Source organism: Rhineura floridana, chromosome 5 (assembly GCF_030035675.1).
Source record: "Rhineura floridana isolate rRhiFlo1 chromosome 5, rRhiFlo1.hap2, whole genome shotgun sequence".
NCBI classification, from domain to species: Eukaryota; Metazoa; Chordata; class Lepidosauria; order Squamata; family Rhineuridae; genus Rhineura; species Rhineura floridana.
The window spans coordinates 138,735,007-138,750,061 of record NC_084484.1 but is presented as its reverse complement, the minus strand read 5'-3'; the positions used below and the strand labels follow the sequence as shown (position 1 = coordinate 138,750,061).

At 42.4% G+C, this 15,055-nt stretch overlaps 2 protein-coding genes across 2 annotated transcripts; one reads left to right on the top strand and one right to left on the bottom strand.

Annotated features, from left to right (window-relative positions):
* Nucleotides 1-73: 73 nt before the first annotated feature.
* TXNL4B (thioredoxin like 4B) lies at nt 74-7,177 on the bottom strand. The gene is made up of 3 exons (XM_061628186.1): nt 6,932-7,177; nt 2,123-2,274; nt 74-530 (listed from the first exon to the last, which is right to left on the bottom strand). Exons 1-3 carry the CDS (start codon nt 7,061-7,063, stop codon nt 365-367), a joined length of 450 nt encoding a protein of 149 aa, XP_061484170.1. The 5' UTR covers nt 7,064-7,177; the 3' UTR covers nt 74-364.
* Nucleotides 7,178-7,236: 59 nt separating this feature from the next.
* Nucleotides 7,237-11,348, top strand: TRMT10C (tRNA methyltransferase 10C, mitochondrial RNase P subunit). Its single transcript, XM_061628174.1, has 3 exons — nt 7,237-7,403; nt 8,481-8,554; nt 9,953-11,348. The coding sequence occupies exon 3, from the start codon at nt 9,981-9,983 to the stop codon at nt 11,280-11,282; it is 1,302 nt and encodes a 433-aa protein (XP_061484158.1). The 5' UTR covers nt 7,237-7,403; nt 8,481-8,554; nt 9,953-9,980; the 3' UTR covers nt 11,283-11,348.
* Nucleotides 11,349-15,055: the final 3,707 nt, after the last annotated feature.

Genomic DNA, 15,055 nt, shown 5'->3' with positions numbered 1-15,055 from the left:
AATCTACTTTGACCTTTTCTTCAGAATGCTTCAATAGGACTTCTCAGCCCTACACTGATTCTTATAACTGGAATACCTCCCAAATGCATTTATTTTGAACAAGGATTTGCTCACTCTACAGCAATTTCTTTGAGAGCTTACAGTTAAATAAGTTGCAGCCTAAGCAATTCCAGTCAACTCCTCTAAAAAATGAATTGCTAACAATCTCTGTCTTGGAGGTTGTCCAATATGATCCTGAAGATGAAGACAAACTCTCAGTTCCTTTCTTTTGTTTTCAGAATATAATTAAACTTTTGAAGAAGACTTAGAACCATCAGTTTTAGGCAGTTCACATTCCAACTTTCACTCTTCTCCTACGAGGCCATTAAATATCTTGATAGAGAAGGTCATACTTGGGAATATCCTTTGGATCAATTGGGCTTCGTACAATTAGTTTTCCACGCATTGCTCCACGATAAATCACCTCAATCAAATCTATGAAGTCTTGTTTTGTTTTGAAACTTCCCACAAACTTAGTGTGATCTGGAGAACTAAGTAGGAAAGAAAAATGGAAAGAAGAAATTATGATTCAAGGTCTGAACCTTAAAAAAACTCATGCCACCAATCTATTAAAGCAGGAATGGGGAACTACAGGCTCAGGGGCCCAATGTACCCCTCCAGGCCTCTATTCGACCACTGCGATTCTGCCCAAGCCACACCCTGCATTGGCCAACCTCAAGTACTTTAGCTAGGCTGGATGTTGCTTGTTACTTGCCTGGATTGAGACATTTAATTTACTTAGAGCAGAACTGAGAAACCTTTTCTCATTGTCTCTTCTCTCCTGATGTATAACCTCCTTTCTTTCTAACCACTTTTGTTTTCTCCAAACTGGGAACCGATCCAGCTGGTGAGCTTGGGAAGCTGTCTCATTCCTTGTGATGGTTTCATACTGTGCAGCTAGTTTTCTATGTTATCTTAGTCTCAAAACAAGCCTCATGACTTCATTGATGGGGGTGCCATCTATTCTTGTTTACATTTTTGCAGTGTCATATTCAAAAGGGCACAGAATTTGCTGGATTTGCCTAGTTGAGTAAGGACTGATATGGGCAGACCAATTTTCAGTCTTAATAATTAATCCTCAGGATATGTGACATGGCCATCACCATATCTTGTGGTAATGAGTTCCATATATTAGTTGTGTATTGTGAAGACGTACTTTGTTTCAACAGGCGATCCCAAGTTCTAGTATTATAAGAGAGGGAGAAAATGTATGTGTCTAGTTCTTCCACACGATAAATAACTTTACAGATTTCTATTGTCATTTTTTCCACTAAAAGAGCCTGAAACACGTAGCCCTGTGGTCATACCGAAAGTTTGATGACACTATGATTTTTGTTGCGGCAGAGTAATATGGCTGTTTTTTAAAATTATTTTTATTCAATCAGTTTAGTGCTTGAGCAATTTCTAGTATGAAGAGAAGTTATATTAGTCTAATCATGCTCTAGAACTAAGAAATATGTGAAGTATGGGAACCTATGTCCTTCCTGATGTTGCTGCACTACAACTGTCATAATCCCTGACAAATGTCTGTATTGGCTGAGGCTGATAGGAGCTGGAGTCCAACAACATTGGGAAGCCCCCAACTTTTCTATCCCTCAAATAAACAGTTGTATGGACAACTTTAATTAATGAAGAACTACATTAATATATGTATATATATTTGAAGTGAGACCATTGCAAGAACAGCTAACACTCAGCTGTAAAACCTGTTCAGCAATGTCCCACTGAATACAATGGAATTTTCTGAGGAGTGCACGTAAGATTGTAGGCTTCGTGTGTGTGCATTCTGGGATCCAACAAAAGCTTACGTCAGTTAAGTCTATTCAGGGCTATAACCATAACTCATTCTAGCGCTGAAATGATGATTGAAAAATGGATTCAAGTATTTACAGAGATAAATAATTTCTCCTGTAATGTAGAGGAATAGGGGAAAATCAGAACATAAAAGGCACTTAAGGACTACTCTCATAATGTCTTACATATATAAATTGAAATAATAAATAAATAAATAAATAAATAAGACTAACAAAGCTCATGCAAAGAAGAATAACTTGTAAATGGATTATGTGCAAACCCAACTTACCCATAATCCACTTTCATATGCTGCCCATTGAAAAAGAAGACTGTTGATGGAATATAACTGATGTCAAAATATTGAGTATACACTGGGACCTTGTTTACATCCACCAAGTAAATTGCAGCCATTTTACTTAAATCATGAGATGTTTTTGCAAGCTGTAGAGAAGAAGTTATAAGATAATGTCTGATATGAGAGGGCAAGAAACAAAGTCTTGAACAATGGTAACATTTAATGCATTGTTGAAAACCAATTAATAATTGAAGCCACAGTGCATGGGGGGGGTTGGGAGGGGAAGAGGTAAATGATATGAAGGAGTAAGCTGGGATACCTTCATGCCAGTTACCCCCTACATGAGGCTTATTTATTAAGTTTATATACCACCCTTCTTCTCAGTAGGAGCCCAGGGTAGCAAACAAAAACACTAAAAACGCTATAAAACAGACATTATAAATATATTAAAACAAAACATCTTTAAAAGCATACTAAAGCAAGATACATTTTAAAACATGTTTTTAAAAGAGATTTAAAAACATCTTAAAAAGCAATTCCAACGCAAACTAGGATAAGGTCTCTACTTAAAAGGCTTGTTGAAAGAGGAAAGTCTTCAATAGGTACCAAAAAGATAACAGAGATGGTGCCTGTGTACTATATAAGGGGAGGACATTCCAAAGGGTAGATGCCGCTATGAAAGGTCTGCTTCGTATGTTGTGCGGAATGGATGTCCTGATAAGATGGTATCTGCAGGAGGCCCTCAACTGCAGAGTGTAGTGATCAGCTGGGTATAGAGGTAAGATGATCTCTCAGATATCCTGGTCCCAAGCTGTACAGGATTTTGTGCACCAAAACCAGAATGTTGAACTTGGCCCGGTAGCTAATGGGCAGCCAGTGCAATTCTTTCAGCAGTGGGGTGACATGTTGGCGATATCCTGCCCCAGTGAGCAGGCACACTGCTGCATTTTGCACCAGCTGCAGCTTCTGGACCAACCTCAAGGGCAGCCCCACATAGAGTGCATTGCAGTAACACAACTTAGAGGTTACCAGTGTATGGACAACAGTGGTCAGGCTATTCCAGTCAGAGGAAGGGCAGGATATAAATCTAATAAACAAACAGCTCCAGCTATCTTACCAGCTAAAGCTGGTAAAAGGCACCCCTAGCCACTGAGGTCACCTGGGCCTCTAGTGACAAAGGTCGATCTAGGAGCACCCCCAAACTACAAACCTGCTCTTTCAGAGGGAGTACAACCCCATCCAAAACAGGCAATTGACCAATAATCCAAACTTGGGAACCACCAACCCACAACGCCTTCATCTTGACAGGATTCAGACTCAGTTTATTGGCCCTCATCCAACCCACCACTGAGTCCAGGCACCAGTCCAGGGCTTGCATGGCTTCTCCCGATTCAGAAGTTACTGAGAAATAGAGCTGGGTATCATCAGCGTACTATTGACACCTTGTCCCAAATCTCCTGATGACCACTCCCAACGGTTTCCTATAGATGTTACATAGCATCAGGGACAAGATGATACCCTGCAGCACCCCATAGCACAACTGCCAGGGGGCCTAAAGACAATCACCCAATACTATTCCTGGAAACGACCCTGGAGGTAGGATCGGAACCACTGTAAAACAGTGCCTCCAATACCCATCTCATGAAGTCTGTTCAGAAGGATACCAAGGTCAATAGTATCAAAATCCACCGAGAGATCAAGTAAGAATAACAGGGTCGCAATCCCCTGGTCTTCTCCATATAAAGGACATCCATCGGAGCAACCAAGGCTGATTCAGTCCCGTAACCAGGCCTGAACCCATTTTGGAATGGGTCAAGATAATGTGAGCACAACTTTGCGGTGTAGAATATAGTAGAAGGGTTGGAGTGTTGATGATCTGGGTTAGAACCAGGATAGCTAGAGGACTATATCTTGCCATATAATTCTGCCCACCACTCAGGCCAACAGAAGAGGCTTTATTCCAAATTTTGCCACTCCTCAGGTACACGGGGATGTGAGAGAAGCATCCTCCTTTTTGTTGAGCTTCATAGTAATGCTATGGGACTCCCTGTACTGTACTGGGACATCTATCTGCCCCACTTCTTAATGGTTTTCCAACACCTACTGAAAGCTTTTGGTATAGCTGGGCTGAGTTCTTAATCTCCCTTGGCATTTTTGAATGTTGGCTAATCTGTGGCTTTTGTTCATATTTTATTGTTTTAGTACTGTATTATGTTTTCATATTTTACGTTATCTGTCTCATCAGACAGTAAAAACAGGATGTTTAAAATAAAATTAATGAAAATATTAAAGACACAAGGGATATAGATCTATGTGGTTCTACCCCACTTGCCTTGCACAGGATGCTGTTCAGCTGTAGTGATACAAGTCTCTTTGCCTCACATACAGCCTGAACTATAATTTTGCTCTGAAGTCTTTTGAACACCACCCCTACTCCCAGTATCCTAACGTACCCAAGCAAAAGCCTGTGTTGTTAATTAGATTTCTATCCCACCCTTTGTCCTAAAGGTGTCCAGGGCAGCATACATGATAGTAAAAACAGCACAAATATAAAAAAGTAATTAAAATACAAAACCAAAACATCCTCACACAGCTATTATGAACTGGGAATTAAGTGGAAGTCCTTCCAAATAATGGTCATCTGGCAGTCAGTGGTGGCATAAACCTGTCCTGAGTGAGGTTAGTACTCAAGAGCCAGTGTGGTGTAGTGGCTGGGACATGAGAGACCAGGGTTCAAATCCCCACTCAGCCATGAAGCTCACTGGGTGACCTTGGGCCAGTGACTGTCTCTTAGCCTAAGCTACCACAAAGGGTTATTGTGAGGATAAAATCAGGAGAACGAGAACCATGTTTGTACACTACCTTGAGCACTTTGGAGGAAAGGTGGGATATAAATGTAATAAATAAATAATAAAAGATAAATTTCTGTTAGAAGCAAGAAGAGGTTTAGAAAAGGAATGTATGAGCGCTCAGAACCTTAAAAGCACCATGGGGGAGATGATTTCATGACATGTCTATAAGATGACCTTTTGCCCAGCAGCAATGAAAAGTATTTTAAGAGGGAAGGTGAAGTAAACAAGTAAAAATTAAATCCAAGTGCCTTGAAAAGAGGCAGACAAGTGGCATATTTCTTTGCTGTCTTTTCTTTCCTCCCCTTAAGAACATAAGAACATAAGAAGAGCCTGCTGGATCAGGCCAGTGGCCCATCTAGTCCAGCATCCTGTTCTCACAGTGGCCAACCAGGTGCCTGGGGGAAGCCCGCAAGCAGGACCCGAGTGCAAGAACACTCTCCCCTCCTGAGGCTTCCGGCAACTGGTTTTCAGAAGCATGCTGCCTCTGACTAGGGTGGCACAGCACAGCCATCACGGCTAGTAGCCATTGATAGCCCTGTCCTCCATGAATTTGTCTAATCTTCTTTTAAAGCCGTCCAAGCTGGTGGCCATTACTGCATCTTGTGGGAGCAAATTCCATAGTTTAACTATGCGCTGAGTAAAGTAGTACTTTCTTTTGTCTGTCCTGAATCTTCCAGCATTCAGCTTCTTTGAATGTCCATGAGTTCTAGTATTATGAGAGAGGGAGAAGAACTTTTCTCTATCCACTTTCTCAATGCCATGCATAATTGTATACACTTCTATGTTTGTACACTACCTTGAGCACCTTGGAGGAAAGGTGGGATATAAATGTAATAAATAAATAATAAAAGATAAATTTCTGTTAGAAGCAAGAAGAGGTTTAGAAAAGGAATGTATGAGCGCTCAGAACCTTAAAAGCACCATGGGGGAGATGATTTCATGACATGTCTATAAGATGACCTTTTGCCCAGCAGCAATGAAAAGTATTTTAAGAGGGAAGGTGAAGTAAACAAGTAAAAATTAAATCCAAGTGTCTTGAAAAGAGGCAGACAAGTGGCATATTTCTTTGCTGTCTTTTCTTTCCTCCCCTTCCACCGCGACTAGCCTTGCACCTGTTTTTAGTCTGTAAACTCCTCGGGTTAGGTACCTGTCAGACCTGGTCTTTGTAAATAATAATAATAATAATAATAATAATAATAATAATAATTTATAAGTCGCCTATCTGGCCAATGGCCACTCTAGGCGACGTACAACTCAATTAAAATACATCATAATAAATACAGTACAACAATAAAACAGTAAAACAGTGACAGTTCAAAGTAGCAGGCAATTAGTAAAAAAGATTAACCCTCCCCGGAAGTCCCGAAGGCCTGTCTGAAAAGCCAGGTCTTCAAGGCCTGGCAGAATACATTCAGGGAAGGGGCATGCCAAAGATCATATGGGAGGGAGTTCCAGAGAGTGGGGGCCGCCACAGAGAAGGCCCTCTCTCTAGTCCCTACCAGCCTAGCTGTTTTAGTTGGTGGGACTGAGAGAAGGCCCTGTGTGGCTGATGTTGTCGGGCGGCATAATTGGTGGCGTTGGAGGCGCTCCATCAGATAAACTGGGCCAAGACCGTGTAGAGCTTTAAAGGTTAATACCAACACCTTGAATTGGGCCCGGAAAACAACTGGGAGCCAGTACAGATCGAACAGCACTGGGGTGATGTGCTCCCGGCGGCGACAGTTTGTAAGTAGTCGAGCCGCCGCATTTTGTATAAGTTGTAGTTGTGTAAAGCAGTGTACACAAATAGTACTTTATTAATAAATGAATACTTTTATTTGAGCTGTGACAGCAAAATGACTCTTGTTTTGTTTGCTAAGGGGGGTGGCGAAATGCCTAATCTGTTTGTCTCTGATAACAAAATCCTAATGAAGGGCATAAACGCGATTACAAGAAGCAAAAGCCTGCTCACAATATCATCCAGCTGCATGCAAACAAGATCTTCATCTCTGCCAAAGCGAAGTACCAGGACTTTCTCTGCCACACTCTTGATCACCTCATCCACCTCCCTTTTGCTGGTTAATCTGGGCAGAAGGAAACTCATCCCGTCTGAAAAGTAGACAGCAAAAATCCTCACGCGATAGAATCCCGCTGCAAACAATTATGAGTCTCGCGACGGGACGCATGCGCACAAGCTTCTTTCGCGAGAAAAGGATGGTTATGAAACTTTCAGCTTGGCTGAACAGGTATAACGCTCCGTGATTGGCTCGCATGTCCGCCAATCAGTTAGCTACTGCCTAGCTCCTTCCGCGCTCTCACTTGGCAGAACCATTGAGGAGAGTCGTAGTTCTGAAAGTATCTGCACATCCGTTTCCGGCGGGAAGGTGATTGGAGTCTGACCCGGAATGTGTAGTGTAGTGAAGCGTGCGTCTTCAGTTGTTGAGGTGAGTAGTATGATGTTCCCAAGAATCAGGGAGTGGCCTAATATTTTTGAGCGTATGTAGTGAGTGGAATGAGAGATCTTTAAACAGATGGTGGTATTCAATGCTGGTCCTACTCAGAGTAGGCTCATTGAAGTTAATAGACCTAATTTAGGTTCATTAATTTCAATGGATGTACTCTTGAGTAGAATTCAGCTGAATACAACCCCAGGGTTACATTGGCATACTCTGTAATCTTATGCATGTCTACCCAGAAGTCACATTAAGTTCAGTGAGACTTGTTCCTATGTAAGCCTGCATACTGTAGTGGTGTAATCTTCATTTGGTTGAAACCAGTGGCTTAAGCACACTTAACGTTGTTGGATTGTGGCCACTGTGTCAAAAAATACATTTGAATGAGAGTGTGGAACTCATGTAGGAGTAGGAAAGTATGTGTTTCATTTCTAATACTCAAGGCAGTGAAACAGATAATTAAAATACCCTCTCATTTCCCTGCCTTTTCTCCTTGTATCAGAAAAGCAACTGATTTCCTTGACTCGGGTTAGACAATCATAGGAAGCTGCTTTTCTACTGAGTTAGATAATTGATCTATGTATTTCAGTATTTTCTAGTGTGACTGGGAACAACTCTCCAGAGATTCAAACACTCCTCCCTGGAGATACTGGAATTTGAATCTGGGACCATCTGTTTAGAAGACATATGGTCTACCGCTGAGTATGGTCTTTCCTTTCATCTCCCCTAGTAGAGTAGATGGAAAAAGGAAATAATCCTGTTAAAGTAAAGCACTGGCAGAGATGGGAAGGCGGATCTGGAGGGGAAAAAATTAAAAGACTTATCTGAAAACTCAGAAATTCTTTTTATTTATTTCTTTAATTTATTATTTGATTTATATCCCGCCCTTCCTCCCAGCAGGAGCATACATGACATGTAACTTTTCTGTAGTTTAGAGAGCAACTCCATATGATTCTGAAGCAGATAATCTCAGGTGGGAAAAGGTCACCGAAGCTCTTAATTCTTATAACACTATAACTATGTAGAAACCAGTTTTTGTTCTCAAAATATACTGTTTTCTTCTTCTAGAACCTGTGGGCTTCAAAGGGATGTAAATACACACAAAAATTCTCAAGTAAATGAATACTTAACAAAAACAAAAGGTAACTTCATAATCTATAACATTTTCTTTTTTCATAGATATTTCTGACCAGAGGTCCAATTGATCTTCCTCTTTTTTTCCCCCCTACACAAACTGTATTTATTGAATTTAGGCACCAGGAATAATATTACAGTTATCCACAAAGGTATTGCACTATGGGTATAATGCAGCAGGAGCTCATGTATTAAGGATGGATAGATCAGATTGGTCTGCAACACTTTCACATGCTCTCATTTATAAGTCCAGTCCATCCCATTTCCACATTCATACCATATTTTTGATAAACTCTATAAAATTTTAAAATATGTATTTTGAATATATCTTCTCACAAAATATGCATTTCCAAACATTTTATCTCAAAATAGGAATTTCTAATGAATTTTAATGTACAATGCATAACCTGTCTTCCCCAGTTAGCAAGACTTTCGCGCTATGCTTTGAAACTGGGCAATGATTATAATGTTGATATAAGCTAAGGGGCAGAGGAGGGAGAGCTGATACTGTATTGATTCCACTACTTTTTTTGCTAAATCAATGCACAGAGCTGTGACACACGGGAATGTTGTTGAACTGAGTCACTCTGATGTTCCTCCTTAAATTCTTACACTAGTTTCCCATTCAGTTTTGCATCTGACACAAACTCATCCCTTTCTTTAAAGCACCCTACAATTGTGTCCTGCCCCAACTTTTTTCATTTTTTGTCCCACCTTTATTTCTCATTCTCCATGACATTTAAGTTCTCCAACTCTGCCATCTTCTGCCTAAAAGGTCTCATAACCTTTTACAGCACAATTCAATACATAAGGGTTAGGGATTTTTTTTCCACCTGAGGGCTGCATTCTCTTGTGGGGAACCTTTCTGGGGCTGTTTACAAGTGTGGGTGGGGCCAGAGACAAAAGTGGGTGGAGCAATGGATGAGTCTTACCTTTGTACAGTAGCATATATTCTGGCTACAGAAAATCCGGAGGTTTCTGCATATTTAAGTGCACAGACCTCCATCCTTCATCTAGGAAGTAAGAGACATTATCATAGCTGAAGGATGCATTCCAGTTAGGCAAAAGTGCTCAAGTAGGACATGAAGGAGGGCTGATGAGAGGTGTGGCACTGTGTTGGTGAAGAGTCTGAGAGATCAGATAGCAAGACCCACAGGACTGCATTTGGGCCTGAGGTTTCCCATCTCTGCTATAAATGTTCACCCAGAATCAAGTCCCATCAAGTTTACTCCTAGGTAAACAGGTACAGAGCTGCAGCCTTAGACAGCTTCAGCAATTCTCCCTTGCTATATCAGAAGACTAGAATGCCTATATTTAGCTTCCTGGTCTTTATGATAGTTAAGGTTTGGAGCAGCTTCAGCTTGCTAATACTGTATTACTTTCTGTTTTTTCATATATAATTGCAGATAACAGTTCGGCGTCTCATTTCCAAATATGAACATTTTTAATATGCGTCTGTTGAGTACTACTAGAAGATGTATCTTCCAATTAGCAGTACCAGGTGGGACAAAACGGGGGTTATTATTAATAATGCCCAACAAAGTCATTACTTGTAGAACACTGGTTTTGTCTACTTTGTTGAACAAGGATTCTTCCCCAAGTGCCACTGAGAAACTAGATTTGGATGGATGGAAACATGTCGTGCGATCTGCATTGCGTGAAGAAGCCAATGAAAGAACATCAGAGAGTGAAGAAGATTCTAACTTAGCAGCTACTAGGGAACTTATTGAGATGTGGAGGCTTTCAGGTAAAATGGTTCCAGAAAATATCAGCGAAGAGCAGTTTAAGATTCTAATGGAATATCCCACCAAGAGTTCCAAAAGGAAGTACTTAAAATTCTTGGCTCTAAAAGAATTTGCGAAGAAAGCCAGAAAAGAAAAGCAGGAAAAACAAAAGGAGGCAAACAGGGAACTGATATTGAAAGCTAAGGAAAATTATGATGGTGAGCTAAAAAATACATTTCTTATTAGGTTTTGGTCTAAGTCAGAGGATGCAGTGTACAACTGGAGAGCTGCTCAGTCTATGATCTTTGGTCAGCCTCTGGTATTTGACATGGACTATGAAAATTATATGTCACGTAGAGAAATGGACAATGCAGTGAAACAGCTGATGGAATCTGAAGGGGCCAATCGTAGAGCTTTGGACCCATTTCACTTGTATTATTGTAATCTCAAAACTGATGGTCCATATTACAAAGAATTTATCAAACGTTATGGAGAAGCATGGGACAAGTTGTTTGTGACAACGACAGAAAAGGCTCATGTTGAAATCTTTCCAAGAGATCAGCTTGTCTACTTAACTGCTGATTCTCCCAATATAATGAAAACATTTGAGCATGATAAAATCTATATCATTGGATCTTTAGTTGATAAATCATTACAGACTGGACTCTCACTTGCTCGTGCAAAGCAGCTGGACTTGACAACAGCCCGACTTCCTTTGGACAAGCACTTGCAGTGGGGGGAAGGTGGCAAAAATCTCACTTTGGATCAAATGCTGCGTATCTTATTAACTCTGAAAGATACGGGAAATTGGAAGGATGCTCTACAATTTGTTCCACGCAGAAAACATGAAGGCTTTGTAGAAACTTCTTCCTGGTCAAAGCATCAAATTGACACATGGAAGAAAACAAAGATGAATGAAATAGTGGCTGAGCAAGAAAAGGCACGCAAGCGATTTGCAGAAAAAGTCTCCAGGGTGCAACTGCAAAAAAAATGGTGGGAAGATGCATCTTAATAGCTTCTTAGTCACCCAGTGTATGACTAATTGCAAAATTTGAATTAAATCAAAATTTAGTCTTAACGAGTTTGTCATTTAACATTTCTCTAAAACTCTCAAGTTACATTGATTTCAACAAAAGTGACTTAAGTACACACTTTTCTGCAAAACTAAATGGGGCAAATGGAGCTGGATTTCACAGCTATTATCATTGAGTGTTCAATGGTAGAAAATATTCTAGCATTTAAAAGCCCAATGATATCAAAGTGTGACAGTGCAAGTTGTGACTTCCACTCCTGCATTACCCTGTTTCTAGAAAGGGAATTGGCTTTCAGGTTTATTTATTTATTGTATTTATATACCGCCCCATAGCCAAAGCTCTCTGGGCGGGTTACAGTAACTAAAAACATTAAAACAAATACACAAATTTAAAACACATCTTTTAATAATAATAATAATAATAATAATAATTTAATTTATGTGTCGCCTATCTGGCCTATGGCCACTCTAGGCGACGTACATCTCTGTTACAATAAAATACATCATAATAATACAATACAACGATAAAACTATAAAACTATAAACAATGACAGTTCAGAGTAATAGGCAATTTGTCATAGATATTAACCCTCCCCGGAAGTCCCGAAGGCCTGTCTGAAAAGCCAGGTTTTCAAGGCCTGGCGGAATACATTCAGGGAAGGGGCATGCCGAAGATCATATGGGAGGGAGTTCCAGAGAGTGGGGGCCGCCACTGAGAATGCCCTCTCTCTCGTCCCCACCAACCTAGCTGTTTTAGTTGGCGGGACTGAGAGAAAGCCCTGTGTGGCTGATCTTGTGGGGCGGCATAATTGGTGGCGTTGGAGGCACTCCATCAGATAAACTGGGCCGAGACCGTGTAGGGATTTAAAGGTTAATACCAACACCTTGAATTGGGCCCGGAAAACAACTGGAAGCCAGTGCAGATCAAACAGCACTGGAGTGATATGCTCCCGGCGGCGACAGTTTGTAAGTAGTCGAGCCGCCGCATTTTGTATAAGTTGTAATTTCCAGACCGTTTTCAAGGGTAGCCCCACGTAGAGCGCATTACAGTAATCCAAACGAGAGGTGACTAGGGCATGTACCACCAATGGGAGCTGATGAACAGGAAGGTATGGTTGCAGTCTACCTATGAGGTGTAATTGATACCAAGCTGCCCGACTCACTGCCGAGATCTGAGCCTCCATGGACAGCTTGGAATCAAGAACAACCCCAAGGCTGCGGACCTGGTCCTTTAGGGGCAATCTCACCCCATCGAACATCAAGTCAATATCTCCCAACCTTCCTCTGTCTCCCACGAGTAGCACCTCGGTCTTATCGGGATTCAGCTTCAACCTGTTCCTTCCCATCCATCCACTCACGGATTCCAGGCACTTGGACATGGTCTCCACAGCCAACTCTGGTGAAGATTTAAACGAGAGATAGAGCTGAGTGTCATCCGCATATTGGTGACACTGCAGCCCAAATCTCCTAATGATTGTCCCCAGCGGCTTCATATAGATATTAAATAGTATGGGAGAGAGGATAGAGCCCTGTGGCACACCACAATTGAGAGGCCAAGGGTCTGAAACCTCTTCCCCCAATGCTACCTGTTGATGCCTATCGGAGAGGAAGGAACGGAACCACTGCAGTACAGTGCCTCCTATTCCCAACCCCTCCAGGCGATGTAAAAGGATACTGTGGTCAACAGTATCAAAAGCCGCCGAGAGATCGAGGAGGACAAGAAAGGTGAATTCTCCCCTATCTAGTGCCCTCCTCATATCATCCACCAGAGCGACCAAGGCTGTTTCAGTACCATGTCCAGTCCTGAAACCCGATTGGTATGGATCCAAATAATCCGTTTCATCCAAGTGTGTCGACAGCTGATTAGCCACCACTCGCTCAATGACCTTGCCCAAGAATGGTAAATTTGAAATTGGGCGAAAGTTGTTCAGAACTTGGGGATCCAAGGAGGGCTTCTTTAAGATGGGCTTTACAATTGCCTCCTTGAGGGCTAATGGCATTACACCCTCCTCTAGGGATGCATTAACCACCGCCTTAATCCCCTTGCCCAATTTCTCTTTGCAGCTCATAAGGAGCCATGACGGGCAAGGATCATTTAGACATGTGGTAGGCTTCACAGTTGAGAGCACCTTGTCCACATCCTCAGAAGGGAGAGGCCGAAACCGATCCCATTCGACCGGCTTGCAACTGGCCAACTCTGGTTCATTTACTGTATCCACGGCGTACGGGATCAAGTTCCGTAAGTGTTCGATTTTGTCAGCAAAGTGCTTTGCTAATTTGTCACAGGAGGCTTTTGACTGTTCCAAGGGTTCCTGAGCAACTGGACTGACCAGGCTTCGGACCACTTGGAACAACCTCCTGGGACAGCACTCTGCAGACGCAATGGAGGCAGCAAAGAACCTCTTCTTTTCTGCCTTCACTGCCACTTGATAGGCAGTTAAAAATTTTAAACAATTTAAAAACACATGCTAAAATGCCTGGGAGAAGAGGAAAGTCTTGACCTGGTGCCAAAAAGATAACAGTGTTGGTGCCAGGCACACCTTGTCAGGAAGATCATTCCATAATTTGGGGGCCACTACTGAGAAGGCCCTCTCCCTTGTTGCCAGACTCCCAGCTTCCCTCGGAGGAGGCACCTGGAGGAGGGCCTTGGATGTTGAGTGTAGTGTACGGGTGGGTTCATATCGGGAGAGGTGTTCCATCAGGCATTGTGGTCCCAAGCCGTGTAAGGCTTTATAGGATAAAACCAGCACCTTGAATCGAGCTCGGAAACATACAGGCAGCCAATGCAAGCGGGCCAGAATCGGTTTTATATGTTTGGACCGTCTGGTCCCTGTTACCAATTTGGCTGCTGCATTTTGCACAAGCTGTAGTTTCCGAACTGTCTTCAAAGGCAGCCCCACATAGAGTGCATTGCAGTAATCTAACTTGGAGGTTACCACAGTATGGACAACTGAAGCGAGGTTATCCCTGTCCAGATAGCGCAGCTGGGCCACCAACCAAAGTTGGTAGAAGGCACTCTGTGCCACCGAGGCTACCTGAGCCTCAAGTGACAGAGATGGTTCTAGGAGAACCCCCAAGCTACGAACCTGCTCCTTCAGGGGGAGTGCAACCCCATCCAGGACAGTTTGGACATCCACCATCTGGTCAGAAGAACCACCCACTAGCAGCATCTCAGTCTTGTCTGGATTGAGCCTCAGTTTATTAGCCCTCATCCAGTCCATTCTGGCTACCAAATGAACTTCCACCACAATATGTAACTGTAAGATGAGGTCATAAAAGTTACAACAGTCACTAGCTGCTGTGGCTTGAAAAGGTCTATAGAAATTGATACCTGAGATCTGTCTGCAGCCCCAGCTTGGCAAAGTACAATGTGAGACTTCTGCAGCCCCAACTGTGCTAGCTCACAGGAAGCAACGGATAGAGGGCCAGTTTCCCATTTCTGGGGCAACACAATGACTTATGGCTGTTTTATACAATTGTTATACAAGGAGTCGTAACTTGCAAATATGACCACTTTATACTGTAGTAGTATTGCAAAGACCCTCCTTGGTGCAGAGTGGTAAGCCGTGGTAACGCAGCCGAAGCTCTGCTCACGGCCAGAGTTCAATTCCAACAGAAGGAGGAAGTCGAATCTCCGGTAAAAGGGGTCGAGGTCCATGTGACGCCCTTCCCTGGCTCTCCCTGTCAGGTTCCTACCTGCTCGTGGTTACTGCCTGTCACTAGGCACCACCAGGGACTCCACCAGTCCGGGC